General features: G+C 37.1%; 1 protein-coding gene across 4 annotated transcripts in view; it reads right to left on the bottom strand.

The window, feature by feature from the left end:
- Positions 1-15,819, bottom strand: part of SPAG9 (sperm associated antigen 9) — a 140,806-nt gene that overhangs the window by 102,357 nt on the left and 22,630 nt on the right. For all 4 annotated transcript variants that reach the window (XM_075994459.1, XM_075994460.1, XM_012789801.2 and 1 more), the window contains exon 2: positions 8,094-8,214. In XM_075994459.1, the coding sequence (XP_075850574.1) occupies positions 8,094-8,214 (121 nt within the window). The remainder of the gene's footprint in view (positions 1-8,093; positions 8,215-15,819) is intronic.

Below are 15,819 nucleotides of genomic sequence, written 5' to 3'. Positions count from 1 at the left end.
GCTACACCTAAGATCATCAGACATTAGATTCACATAAGAAGCATGCAACCTACATCCCTGACATACACAGTTTACAGTAGGGTTCATGCTCCTAGGAGAATCTAATGCTGCCACTGATCTAACAGGAGGTGGAACTTATGCAGTGATGCGAGTGATGGGGAGTGGCTATACATACAGACGAAGCTTCACTAGCTTGCCCGCTGCTTACCTCCTGCTGTGTGGCCTGGTTCCTAACAGGCCACAGACTGGTACTGGTTCATGGTCCAGGGGTTGGCAACCACAGATATAATACATAGAATATATATTATATACACATACACTAATTGAGATTATATAACACAAATTCAGAACCTCTCACTCTTTTCTGTAAATAGGTACAATAACTCAGTACAACAACATATCCAATGAAGCTAGTTTGCTCAAGGTCTAAGTCATATGAAATGGCATAAATACTTTTGAGAAGTACCTTTCAACATAGGGAAGAGCTACCTCTTGAAAGTCCTGAATGCCACTAAGGAATTAGTTAAAGGGAAAAGAAAAGGGAAGTAGAAAGAAAGGGGAAAGCAGGAAAGAAAAGCCCATCTGGGCAAGGACTGTAGACAACCCTGAAACCTCCTCAAGTACTATAAAGTTATCTTGTGCCTATATTGTTGCGTTACATTTGAAGTATATTAAATGATCATTTCTTGTTTAATAGTAGCTCCCATGTGACCCCAAACTTCAAAATGATCTCAGAAAAAAAATCCTAAAACCTTATCATTTTACTAGCTACAACCTGAGCCTAACTGGAAAAAAACAAGATTCTAGTCATCCTGCCCAAAACAACAGATAACTAAACTGCCATTTTTTTAACTGCTAATTTTCTGGAGAGGAAAAATATCAAATCATGGCATCTAAAAAGAAAAAAGGTGAGGAGGAACAAGAAAAAAGAACAATCAAAAGACTCATCCAAAATCTCCCCCTTATAATAACTAATAGAAATACTTCAGCCTTGTTTTGAATGCTCTTTCTATCCATCTTTCCAAAGAGCAAGAGGATATGATTAAGGCAGGAAGAGCCACCTGCTCTGCCGGCTCAAAATCAGAGCTTACCTCCTTAGATTGATGGCCTTTGCCAAGTTTGGAACACCTTCCATCTCTGTTGTCTTCTGCCCCATCAGACTGCTGATAGGCCTATGGGGGGAAGAAAGAGAAACAGACCTGCTAGAATGCCATATCCAACTCATTATTTGCCTTCTCAAAAGGAATCATCAGTTCTTACGGTTCACGGAAGGCAGACAATCCAACTGTTACCAGGCCTCAGAAGATTGACATTAGTCTTTCAGAAACTTCTCCTTGAACAATTTAGCATCAAAGTCCCAAAAGGTAAGCAAAAATCAAAGAATGACTTAAGAGCAAACAAATCTCACTCAGACGACCACATCAAAACAATAATAAAATCGACTCCTCTACCAACTAACTCCTTCACTAAGTCTCTAATCTTCAAAAGATATTCAGATAAATACTGTATGTTATTAATCAAAGACACAATGTGAAATTATAAATATTTTAAAGCTGTCACGAATCAATCATCATATCCTTAAAACCGAGTAGGATAACATCAAAGAATTCCAGTAGCAGAAATTTCTAGCACTCTGACACAGTCACTGTCTCAAAGAGGTTACCTAAGGCATTCACAACAGAAAACTGACTATCCTTCTAAGTCTCCATGTAGGGAGAGTCCATGCTCTATCTCAGCACATATTCCTGTGTATCTTCCTCATGGTCAACAAATACTTCCTCATGACCAACCAAAGCCAACAAATTCACGTCCTCTAATCTTCCAAAATTACAGAAAAACAGCATGGTATCTTCCTTATCCATCCCTTTATATGGTTGAAGGAGTAATCAAATCCTTCATTTTCTTCCTGTTCTCTAAGCTAAATCACCATAAATCCTTCAACTCTTACTCATAAAATTAATTTTCTATGATATCTTTAGTTCTAGATGTTAATTATACACTATAACTGTAAGGTTCTCAATAGATGACACTACACTATAAAAATAAAAGAGCCCAAATACAGATAATAAAACATAAAACAGAACTGAAAACCACACAGTATTACCTAATAAAGCAGAATAAAATGTCAGCATTTGCATAAATTATCTTGTGCCTAATTTTCTACTTTCTCTATCCTATATAGGCTCTTAAAAAAGAAATAGCTCTTAAATAAAGTTTACTCAACATACAGATATACTAAATCTTACAAAGAACTAGATTCTGGATATATGCACTAAGAGTAACTATATAACTTCCTTGCCTTTTTTTTTAATCAAGAGATAAAAATCTGATACTACTAAAGTTGCCTTATTAAAAAAATCCTTTCAACAAAAATACAAGTCAGTAATCTACTTTATCATTCTAAAAGTTATGTAGAAGAAATTGTCTATTGACAAGATAAAACTAAAACAGAAGAAGCGACCTATTATGGTATTATTCAACTTTTTCTGAGTGACAGAAAATATTTAGGCTCTGTCAAATATTAACTTTGATACGAAACTATACTTGGTAACTTTAAACAGTTTATGTGCTAAGAAAATTCTCAATTTGTCAATCATATCATTAATATACAGATCTTGCTTTGAAGGTCTGTTTTAAGTCATTTATTTCTTTAAAATAAAACTTATGTTAATGATTATACTACCTCTCAATACTTTTCATCTAGTGTAGCGCTTATTCTTATGACCAAGAAATAAGAAGTGTTTTCTCTCCAATAATCATATTTCAAGGAGAAGGCTTTAAGGTATTTGATACCAAATTTAAAAAGCAAATGAATGTTACATGGGGATTGGAAAGCATAAAAGGTTAGAGTACAAGGCTCTAACACATTTGTCTTCAGTTGTCAACATTTTTCCATTTAAATAAAAATTCATTCAAAGGAACAAAGGGCAGAACCAGAGAAGAGTCTTTAGGTAGCTTAAAATCACTGCTATCTAAATCATTCCAACTTCTCACCAAAAGGCAATGGCTCTATACTCAAGCAAAATGTAAACTATTATAAACTCAGAGAGCTTGAGGGCCATAGAAACTTCCTAAGAGAGAATCAAATAACAAACGGTTCTATATCGGTTCTGGGTAATAATATATTGTAAATAATGGTTCAAATTCATAAGTTATCATAAACATACTAGAACTTGTTACTAATACTTCTCCAATTCTATTCACACTGAAACAGCCAAACCCTAAATACCAAGAACCACAAAAATGTTCATATTCCTTAAGCTACTTCCTTAAATATATTCTAAGAAAATTATCAAGAGGGGAAAACCTATAGGTGTAAAAAATATTTACTGTAAATATGACTCACTACGCTAGAAAAAACATCCAACCAACCAACAGGGGAAATTTTTTGTTTGGTTTTCATTTACTTACATTAATTTAACCCCAATTCATTCCTTCATTCCACAAAGATTTCAAATAGCTTAAAAGAACACATAAAATATTCATTATATATGCATAAAATTTAGATCAAGGAAAAAAGTATGCCATCCAGATAAGGTTCAAACCTGGTTGTTATGGCTGCACTTCAAAGTTTATTCTTAGTTTCTAGGTAACCAAGATATAAAATTAAGTGGCCACTAAATAATTCTCATTAGAGGAAAGAAGAAAGCATAGTTCCTCAGGAAAAGCAAGAATTACTGGCCAGGCCCAGTGGTTTACGCCTGTAATCCTAGCAGTCTGGGAGGCAGGCAGTTCACTTGAAGCCAAGAGTTCAAGACCAGCCTGAGCAAGAGCATGAACCCTGTCTCCATCAAAAACAGAAAAAATTAGCCAGGCTTAGTGGCACAAGCCTGTCATCCCACCTACTCAGGAGACTGACGTAGGAAGATCGTCTGAGCCCAAGAGTTTGAGGCTGCGGTTAGCTGTGATGACGCCACTGCACTCAACCCAGGGGAACAGAATGAGACTCAGTCTCAAAAAAAAAAAAAAAAAAAAAAGAATTGTTAATAGATAACATAGTTTCTGGATTTGGGAAGTATGCAGACATTTAGAAAATAATTAAATATATAACAAGGAAAAAACTTATGATAATGTTAAGGAAAAGACAAAATTATATGTATACTCTAACTGCTGTGACATAAAAACATGATACATGTGGAAAAAAGACTAGAAGGCAATACACATAATCTTCCCTCACTTCTCCCCAAAACTATGATTTCCTTGACCAAAAGGACGATATCATGTTCTTCTGTACCCCAACCATACCTAAACAGAATGCTAGTCACACTGTAGTAGTAGTTTAATATTTTTAACTGTATCAAAATGTCTATATTTACTTCACTCATTTAAGGTAATATTTGGCTTACAAGACAGAAATAACATATGACAGAGAAATAAATACAAAAAGTGTTTTTTGACAAAGAACCTATGAATGGCACTCTATGAATGGCAAAGTCGATTAGAGACTCCAACAGGCCTTTCTCAATTCACAACTTCCTTATTCCACACCACATGTATTTCATATTTATTCTTCCTTAAGGTTCACAACAAGATGTTAATTACTGAGAAGTGTTATAACTCCCAGATAAGTAAAACACAGCATTTTAAAAAATGCTTCATTCATATTGGAAAATAAAAAATATTTCTTATGCTAGTTCAAATTTTAAAAAGACAGCAACCAGAAATCTCCAAAATCAAACATGACCACAAAAATTGTAACAAATTTTTAATAGATTCGACTTCTCACTGTTAAATCATACCACAAAGTATGTCTTTTAATTCAGTTCCTATTTCTTTACTTTTTCTTGCTTCTCAAATAGCAAAAAACTGCGACCAAAATTTCCCCTTTTAACATAGGAGGTAGTCTTTAGAGCAGAACTTGGATTTTTATTGTGGCTACCTTTTTCTTCCCCAGAGTATTACGGGGGTGCAAGCACTTTTGTTACATAAATTGCCTTTGCACCACCTGACAAGCGTGCTCATTCCCCATATTGTGGCTACTTTTTAAAAGGGATATTAGGCCCTAAAACATACAATCAAAATTGACATACTCAGTCTTTTAATATTAAAGACTCTAACAGATTCCACAAACATAATCATGAAAATTGGACAAGGTATAATTATACAGCACTCCAAAAAATGGCAATGAACAGGAAAAACTGCACCCACGCCTTTCCAACTACAAGTACCACCAACAGTAATTACAGTGGTCCTAAATAAATGCTTATTTTAAATTAGATGTTGAGTTACAGTTACTTTCACAAAAATCAGTATATATTTTCTTTAAAAAACAAAAAATAATTGTAGATTTAAGATACTTAGCCCAAATAATCAAAAGATTATTACAAATACAAAAATAGAGTATAATACAAAAAAGAGTATTTTCTGACACATATTTATTTAAATTTGTTTTCATCTTTTGAAAAGCACATATTCCCAGTCCTGGCTTTCCAATACTATATGGCAATGATGACACTTAAAGATTACCTCCTATCAGCACCATTTTAAAAACTAAAGGGCTTTGATTCATATTGGAGATTTGGGGAAAGAAAAGCTAAGGGAGTAAAGTGAAAAAACAGTCAAATATTTCCCCCCCCCCAAAATGTTGAGGGAATGTTTTTAATATGGTAAAATAAGGACTGGGAAAGAATTTTGAAGATACACATAGATTTCATATTAAACCCAGTTCAGCCTTAGGAAAAAACAGAAGGAAGAAAGAGAAAAACAATTAGATAGAAAAGAGAAAAGACTCCAAAGTCTCAAAGACAGGAGTAGGGAGTAAGCTCCAAAGCCTTAATAAAAGATGGCTCTTCATAACCTCAGTTCATGGAAAAAGCACTTTAATGTTATCAACTTTGTGCATCTGAATGGTCAATTTTGACTAACCACAGTTTTAAGTTCTCTAATGATTTAGACACCAAGATTTATTTCAGAATGGGATAGCAGACTTCCAGGAGAGAAATTCTTTGGAAGATAATATATTAATAGCAAAAATAAAGCTTTCAGATCAAATTAAGCTCAATACCATATCCAATACTTGGTAAAGAATTTCTTCCTCCCTCCTCTAGTGTACTAGCAACTATTTTTTAATGATACCTAATTGTTTTTAATATCTTTGCATTAAAATGGAAAATGTTACCCCCATAATATGCCAAAATAAAAAAAATAATTAAAAAAATAAAAAATAAAAAAAAATAAATAAAATAAAATGGAAAATGTTATAATTAATACTTTTGGAGAGAGGAACGAGAGGATGGGTCCCACAGAATATGACAATTCCAAAAAAGTTGGATATGACTCACTTGGACTGGATAACAAATCAGAGACACCAAAAAAGACATATCTGAAACACTCAAAATATTCTCCTAAATTGATCACCTTCCTTAATTAAAAACTACTGTATTTTGTTTACTAGAAAGGAACAGGAAACAGATTTTTAAAATTTTAGTAATAAAAGGGGCAACACATTTGTGAAAGAATCAGTAATTTATTCCAGTTAGTTACATTTATAAAAAAAGAAGCAGTATCTCCTTTGAATGTGAGAGACATTTTAAGACATTTCAATATCAAAACTGCAATTTCAAGTATAAGGTAATTCTTCCTCTAATATCTCCCTTATCACAGAAGCATTATCTTTAATACATAAAAGGATGTTAGATAAGGAATTCCTTCCTAAGTCAAAAGAAAATTTTCTTATCAAAAACTTGATACTCTTCAGAAATCAAGAAGAAAATTTAATATGTATAACAATGAAAGTTAGGCTAGTTCTGCCAACTGTGCCTTTATTGTTTGGTTCTAAAATACTATATAATTCCTGATATAAAATCACAATCAGGTTAGGATTAAAATATCATCACTAAAAGCTAAATTTTCTTTTTTTTGGAATGAAGAACACTTAACTCTTGAAACACACTAAAAGCTTGCAACTGGCATTTTTCCACATAAGTGGTACTTATAGTAATGTGACTCCAATAATGTATTTGTCAGTGTATGCATTGTGGAGTCCCATCATGCAGCAAAGACCTTAAATTTCTATAGTAGAATCATAGAAGTCACTCTATGTATTTAAGAAAGGAAGGGTACAAAACTCTAGGTATCTACAAGCCAAAAAATACAGACATGAGACATGGCTCATTTTGTTTTACTTAGGTTAACATCTGTTACCAAACCACCAATGGTTCTCTTCTATGACATCTGCTTAATAGCTATAGGAGTTCTCCTTGAATTCTAGATTGCTGAAACTCCAGATTTCCAGTGATTTTGATTTAGCTTTATTAGGTCCTTCCATGGTTTCAGAGGGAGCAGTCAGTTCTCACACACACCTGACAGTGAAGGTTATCCATCACAAAGGACAGCAACTTAACAGCAGGTATCACTATGTATGTAGCCTTAATGAGTAATGCGGAAAGAGCTGGCCATCTTTTGCTCCCCATGATTCTGAAAGTTTACTCTGGTGGGAAGAAGCAGAGAACTCTCTACCTACCTGTATCAGATATGAAAATAGGCCAAAGTTTCTCACCATTTCTGTTCTAATTTTGACTTAATTAGGTCTATTTTCATTAGCCAGAAAGGGAAAATCATCCTTGAGTTTTGAAACAATAATTATTTTAAAAATCAAGAATGAAATATTTAAAATAAAATGATTCCACAAAATGTTCTGTTCCCCTAAATGCCCTCACTTTTCCATTAGAAAGAAATAAAAGAGATTTCAGTATTTTTATACAAACTTCAAAGCTAGAGTTTTTCTTGCACTTTTACATTTCAAAGCAATACAGAAAAAAGGGAACTTTGTGTACTTGATCAAAATTGGAAGAAATGATCCACAGGCACACAACCTGCATAAATAGAGCATAATGTTAACTATAAACAAAGGCTGAGAACTAAATTGAAGTAGTGAGTCGTACGGGTAACTTTAGTTACTTCTGTATACATGGGTACCACGTGAAAATGTGAATGAAAAAGAACTAACCCTAGCTCCAGGTCTCACTCTTGAGTCTGGGATGAAAATCTCAAGTACATATTTGGAACTCTAGTCAGATGGTCAGGATGAGTCATTGCGCTATTAGAGTCTACTCTTTAATGTGAACTTTATGAGGAGAGGTATTTTTACTTACTCTGGTCAGCATAGTTTTTTGCTTTGAGTTCAAGTTGTCTTGTTTGAGATTCTAAAGACTCCACTCGGGTCTGTAAGTCCTTCTTTTCCTGTTCTTGAGAGTCTTCAAATTCAATGAATTTCTAATAAAGAAGAACAATATATATTTCATCAGAGAAATGAAACCCTTTTTACATTTTCAACTCCTGTGTTTCTCAGTATCAATAATCACAGATAAGGCCGGGCGCGGTGGCTCACGCCTGTAATCCTAGCACTCTGGGAGGCTGAGGCGGGTGGATTGCTCAAGGTCAGGAGTTCGAAACTACCCTGAGCAAGAGCGAGACCCCGTCTCTACTATAAATAGAAAGAAATTAATTGGACAACTAATATTACTAATATATATAGAAAAAATTAGCCAGGCATGGTAGAGCATGCTGTAGTCCCAGCTACTGGGGAGGATGAAGCAGTAGGATTGCTTGAGCCCAGGAGTTTGAGGTTGCTGTGAGCTAGGCTGACGCCATGGCACTCACTCTAGCCTGGGCAACAAAGCGAGACTCTGTCTCAAAAAAAAATAATAATAATAATAATCACAGATAGTATTTACTTAAAAAGATCTCAGGGTTGGGCACGTTTGCTCACACCTGCAATCTTAGCACTCTGGGAGGCCAAGGCGGGAGGATCGCTTGAGCTCAGGAGTTTGAGACCAGCCTGAGCAAAAATGACCCTGTCTCTACTAAAAACAGAAAAATTAGCTGGGCATGGTGGCCAGCACCTGTAATCCCAGGTACATGAGAGACTGAGGCAGGAGAATCACCTGAGCCCAAGAGTTTAAGGTTGCTGTGAACTAGCCTGATGCCACAGCACTCTTGCCCAGGTGACAGAGCGAGACTCCATCTTTGAGTTGACTTTTAGTTTTTCTGTAAAAATTAAGTTTAAAAAACTCCAAATGGGCTGGTCCGAAGGTAGTGAGTTATCTCACGTGATTGTTCACAGTCAGTTACAGATTGAACTCCTTGTTCTACTACTTTCCCCCCTCCTCACTACTGCACTTGACTAGTCTTAAAAAATAAATAAATAAATAAATAAATAAATAAATAAAAAACTCCAAATATAGAAGGAAAAATATGACAAAATAATTCATTTATTAAGGTGTTTCCACTTCATTTCAAAGATCATAAATATTCCTTACTACAAATACATAAATTCTTTAACCAGTATACTTGCATATTTATCTTAAGTTCAAGACACAAATTTTTTAATCCATAACATGTACAACAGAGAGCAAAAGAATGATGGAATAATCAATAAATATCTGTTAAATGATGATCTGATCTGGAATTTAAATTCCTTAAGAAATGGGCATGTGCTAATGAATATCTCCTCTAATCAAATCTAATTTATTAAAACTGTTGTCAAGTGGATTATGTTAAGTACAATCAGCAAATCTCGGTTTTTATCTAATTGTTCTATCAGTAACACCTGACAAATGATCATTCAACCCTCCTTAAAACTTTTTTTTCCATTTGGCTTCCAGGACTTTTCCTTGTTTTCCTTCTACTTTACCAGCTCTTTCCTGGTCTTCCTTCTTTGATGATACCCCCTCTGCTCCCTAACTTCTTAACGTCGGCATGTTCAGTCCTTAGACACATTTTCTCTTATGTGTTTATGCTTATTGCCTGGTGATTTCATCCAGTTTCTTGGCTTTAAATACTAACTATGTGCTGACAACTTCCAAATTTCTATCTCTAGCCCAGACCTGAACTCCAGTAGCTTAAATTTAGCATGTGGAAACCTGCTTCTCTCCTAGTCTTCTCTAGCTCATTAAATTACTGTGGTCAACTGCTCAGGCTGAAAACTCTGGAGTTAGTTTTGACTCTTCTGTTTCTCTGTTACCTTATATATCTAACCCAACAGCACATCTATCTTCAGTTCTGACCACTTTTCATCATTTCCACCACCACAATGGTCTGTGCCACCATTATTTATTGCCTGAATTACCTCAACAGCAATCACCTCCTAATTGGTCTCCTTACTTCCACCCTTCCGCCTCTACAATGCATTCTCAATACAGTAGTTAGGGGAGCCTTTAAAAAGTAAGTCAGGCTGGGTGTGGTGGCTCATGCCTGTAATCCTAGCACTCTGGGAGGCCAAGGCGGGCGGATTGCCCGACGTCAGGAGTTCTAAACCAGCCTGAGCAAGAGCGAGACCCCCTCTCTACTATGAATAGAAAGAAATTAATTGGCCAACTAATACATATAGAAAAAATTAGCCGGGCATGGTGGCGCATGCCTGTAGTCCCAGCTACTTGGGAGGCTGAGGCAGTAGGATCGCTTGAGCCCAGGAGTTTGAGGTTGCTGTGAGCTAGGCTGACGCCATGGCACTCACTCTAGCCTGGGCAACAAAGGGAGACTCTGTCTCAAAAAAAAAAAAAAAAAAAGTCAGTCAGATCAATTTGCTCCTCTGCTCAAAATCCTCTGATTGCCGGGCCAGGTGGCCCACGCCTGTAATCCTAGCACTTTGGGAGGCCAAGGCGGGCGGATTGCTCGAGGTCAGTAGTTCAAAACCAGCCTGAGTAAGAGCAAGACCCAGTCTCTACTATAAATAGAAAGAAATTAATTGGCCAACTAATATATATATAGAAAAATTAGCTGGGCATGGTGGCGCATGCCTGTAGTCCCAGATACTTGGGAGGCTGAGGCATTAGGATTGCTTGAGCCCAGGAGTTTGAGGTCCCTCTGAGCTAGGCTGATGCCATGGCACTCACTCTAGCCTGGGCAACAAAGCAAGACTCTGTCTCAAAAAAAAAAAAATTCCTCTGATGGTTTATATTCTTTACCATAGCCCTTACCGTACCCACCCAGGGTCTACACAATCTGCTCCTAACCAATGTCTTACTTAACATCATCCTCTATTTCTCTTCCTCCCCTCTCCGTCCCACTTTGATTCAAGCCTCTTTGCACAGTTCCTCCAACACTCCAAGCCTTTGCACTTGCTTCCTACTGCCTGAAATCCTCTTCCTCCAGATATCCAAATGGCTTGCTCCCTCCTCACCTCCTTCATGCTGTGTTCAAATGTCAATTCTTAGTGAGACTATCCTTAGCTATCCTATTTAAAACTGCAATAGCTACTTCCTATTTCCCCTCCCTGCTTATTTTCTCCAGAGCATTTATCCCCACCTAACATGCTATATATTTTATTAATTTACCTTCTGTATTATCTGCCTATCCTTACTAGAATGTAGGTTCCATCAAGGCAGGGATTTTTGTTTCATTCACTGCTGTAGTCCTAGTGCAAAGAATGATGAAAGAATATAGTAGGTTCTCAAATGTCGTTAAATAAATGAATAAAACTTTCAGAGTAAAAGAACTGAAACTCATATAGAAAAATGTACAATTTGCAAAAAACTTAGATACCACTTGTATCTAAGTGTGGTAATTTTAACTTAAGTGTGATAGTATCTAACGTGAAATTTTCAGTCCATTATCTATTTTATCTGTTCTCAAACTTTTCAATCACTGTAGAAGACATTGTTTCTGGTCTTATACATTGCCTTTTTTGGGGGAATTTCCTCTCCCCAGTTTCATGCTAATTATATCCAGCCCATGTAATTTGATTGGTGATGACTCCATCACCCTACGCATGGGCACATGACTTGAACCAGACTTGTCAGAGTCCTCTCTGGGACACCTGCCAGTTATCAGGAAGAATACTACCTTCTCTTCCTTGGGAATCTGAAACTCTAAAAAGCTAATGGCTGTCCTTGTAATGCCTAGGAAAAGAAAAAAGAACCAAAGGAAAAAAATTTAAAATATTACATATTTTAAAAAATAAAAATAAAAAGCTAATGGCTTACGCTGTAGACTGACATCTTTTTCCATCATAGAAGAGCAGGCCTGAGACTAAAGCCAACATAGAGAAAACCAAAGAGCAAGGGCAAGAAAAACCATAAAGACACTATTTAAGTACCTGGTTCAGTAGTTCCTGGAGCCAGAATCTTCCCAGTGTTTTTTGAATTTTCTTTTTTAAAGTTACATAAACCAATGCCTTTAAATACCATTAAGAGGAGATCACTTGAACTCCTCTTTTACATAAGCTTGTTTGAGGTGGTTTCTATTATCAAAAACTGAAAATATCCCAATATAGTCAGTCGCCTATTTTCTGTCAAGAGCCACTTGATTCAGTGTTTTCCTGGTCTTTGAAGCTTGAAACCTACAACCTCTAAAACATTGATTCTTAATAATTTAGTGGTCCACAAACCCATTTGGAAATTTGACACATCTATGAACCATGTTTCCCCAGGAAAAACTGTCCCCATAGATATCAAATTCTGTCTATTTTTCTCAGGGAGCTCAGAGACTCCTTAAGTCCAACCCCAAGTTTGGCACCCTTGCTCTATACTTTTCTGTAAAAATATTTCATATTTGTGAGGCTTCTGGGGAAATCCAAACTGTTGTTGTTTATTTTTTTCCAAATATTAATCTAAGGATGACCATAGGCTGGGCATGGTGGCTCACACCTATAATCCTAGCACTCTGAGAGGCCAAGGCAGGAGGATCACTTCAGCTCAGGAGTTCGAGACCAACCTGAGAAAGGGCGAGACCCCGTCTCTACCAAAAGTAGAAAAATCAGCCAGGCGCAGTGGCGCATGCCTATAGTCCCAGTTATTCACGAGGCTGAGGCAGGAGGATCACTTGAGCCGGGGAGTTTGAAGTTGCAGTGAGCTATAATGATACCACTGCTCTCTAGCTAGGGTGACAGAGTGAGACTCTGTCTCCCCCCCCCCCCAAAAAAAAAGATTCTCTCAATACACATAGGAGGCAGCCTGGCGCAATGATCCTAGCACTTTGGAGGCCAAGGCAGGAGGATCACTTGAGGCCAGGAGTTCAAGACTGGCCTGAGCAACATAGTGAGACTTCATCTCTACGTTAACTTCATCTTTAAGTTAGCCAGGTGTAGTGGCATGTTCCTATAATTCCAGCTACTCCGGAGGCTCAGCCTGGAGTGTTGCTTGAGCTCAGAAGTTGGAGGATACATATAGCTTGTGATCACACTACTGCACTCTTGCCTAGGTAAAAGAGTAAGACCCTGTCTCAAATAAATGAATGAGCAAACTGACAAATTATTCATTCATTCAAGAAACATCTACCGGCTGGGCGTGGTGGCTCACGCCTGTAATCCTAGCACTCTGGGAGGCCGAGGCGGGTGGATTGCTCGAGGTCAGGAGTTCAAAACCAGCCTGAGCAAGAGCGAGACCCCGTCTCTACTATAAATAGAAAGAAATTAATTGGCCAACTAAAAATATATAGAAAAATTTAGCCGGGCATGGTGGCGCATGCCTGTAGTCCCAGCTACTCGGGAGACTGAGACAGCAGGATTGCTTGAGCCCAGGAGTTTGAGGTTGCTGTGAGCTAGGCTGACGCCATGGCACTCACTCTAGCCTGGGCAACAAAGCGAGACTCTGTTTCCAAAAAAAAAAAAAAGAAAAAAGAAACATCTACTGACTGCTATGTGCCAGGCAAAGGGAACATGATTGTGAGAACCCCACTACTCCCTCCTTCCAAGCTTTCTTTTCCTACAGCTGAATGTAAGCAGATAATATAAAGTTACATTAAATAGAAACCTAGCAACTATGAAGTCTGAGTAAGTTATTTAAATATTTTGTCTAGGTATACAAGCAAAGACTAAGAATTAGTAAGAGGCCGGGTATGATGGCCCATGCCTGTAATCCTAGCACTCTGTGAGGCCAAGACAAGCGGATTGTTTGAGCTCAGGAGTTCGAGGCCAGCCTGAGCAAGAGCGAGACCCCCGTCTCTACTAAAAAAATAGAAAGAAATTAGCTGGACAACTAAAAATATATAGAAAAATTAGCCAGGCATGGTGGTGCCTGTAGTCCCAGCTACCCGGGAGGCTAAGGCAGGAGGATCTCTTGAGGCCAGGAGTTTGAGGTCGCTGTGAGCTAGGCTGACGCCACGGCACTCTAGCCCGGGCAACAGAGTGAGACTGTCTCAAAAAAAAAAAAAAAAGCAGTTACTAAAAATATTAAAAAAAAAACAAAAAAAACCCCAGAAAGTGTAAAAAGTGTATAACTTTATATAAAGATTCAGGGAAGACATCCCCAAAACATTTAAACAGAGACATGAAAGATAATTATTATTAATAAGTTCATCAAGTAAAGAGAAGCCAAAAGAAACCAAAAGTCCAGAATGGCCAACCTTAGAGACATGGGAGAGAGAATGGACTGAGATGAGGCTAGAAAAGAGAGAAGGACCAAATCATTAATGGCCTTAAAGGACACTGGCATACTGAGGATACTGAACACTATTCATACTCTGACAAGCTGGATCTAATGAGGATATGGGGAATGCAGTGGGGGACAGCAAGAGGTTAAAGGGGAGAAGGGAGTATTTCAAGGGAGACTGAAGTCCAAATGAAAAATGATTAAGAACAGTAACAGTGAGGATAGAGCAATGAGGATGAATTTAAGATATTTAGGAGGTAAAATAAACAGGATTGATGACTAACTGCATGTAAGGGAGAGAGAAAGAAAGGTAAGGAAAAAAGTCTAGATTTCTAGATATCCACGACCAATGGCGTGGATAGTGCTATACTTATTTAATGGGGGGAGAAGGTATGGGTTATATAATAAACAGATCAGAGTGGTGGTATGGGTAATAAAACTGATTTTCAGTATTAAGGAGAGCTACCTGTAAGGTATTCAAGTGCATATAGGGAATAGTTAGTTATAAATAAGGTATCTCTGGGAGTAACACTGGTATAACTCACCTGGAAGTTAGCAATAGATCTCAAAAACCCTTAAAGAATGTATTAAAAATAATCTTTTAAAAGGGTTTTGATACAAAATGTTATATGTAGTATGATCCTTTTATAAACTGGAAGAATGCATAAGCCATGGAAAAGGTATGGAGGCATACAATAAAACACCATATAGCTGGGCAGAGTAGCCTACACCTGTGGTCCCAGCCACTCAGGAGGCTGAGGCAGGAGGATTGCTTGCGCCCAAGAATTCAAGGCTATAGTGTGCTATGATTGAGCCTGTGATTAGTCACTGCACTCCAGCCTGGGCAACATAGCAAGATCCCACCCTCTCTAAAAATAAAACAAAACAAAAAATACTGCTATGTAATGTATTATTTCTATTGTTATTGTAATAGCTATTTATCAGTAGTAGAATTTAGTGTGATTTTATCTTTTTTCTATAGCCTTATCCTTAAATAGTCTAAAGGATTTTTTTTCTTTTATAGTAAGCACAGATTTACATATCTTAAAAACTAAAGGAAATGAGGGAAATGCAAATGGTGGTGAAAGAGCTAAATATACAGTCAAATTCACTGGCAATTCAGCTTTGAAAAGGTTAGTATATCAAGCATTAACAATACCATTTGAGGGCCAGACGCAGTGGCTCACACCTGAAATCCTAGCCTGTGGGAGCCCAAGGTGGGAGGATTGTTTGAGGTCTGGAATTCAAGACCAGCCCGAAATCAATGTGAAGGGATAATCCCATTTTAATTATATGTAATTCATGTTTTATGCCATGATAGTGTATTAGATCTGTTGAAGTCAAAAGCTAAAACACAAGAATGATGTACCTCAGGTCTAAGAATAAAGAAATGTGGATGCATTCCAAAAAGCCTGTAAAAAATACTGTACAAAACAGATTCATTGTATAGGCTACATTTTTTCTTATATTTTAAAGGTATTTACAACAAAGTTCCCAGTAAGACTAGGTG

This window comes from Microcebus murinus, chromosome 18, assembly GCF_040939455.1.
Source record: "Microcebus murinus isolate Inina chromosome 18, M.murinus_Inina_mat1.0, whole genome shotgun sequence".
Classification (NCBI taxonomy): domain Eukaryota; kingdom Metazoa; phylum Chordata; class Mammalia; order Primates; family Cheirogaleidae; genus Microcebus; species Microcebus murinus.
This window is presented reverse-complemented; position numbering and strand designations above follow the sequence as displayed.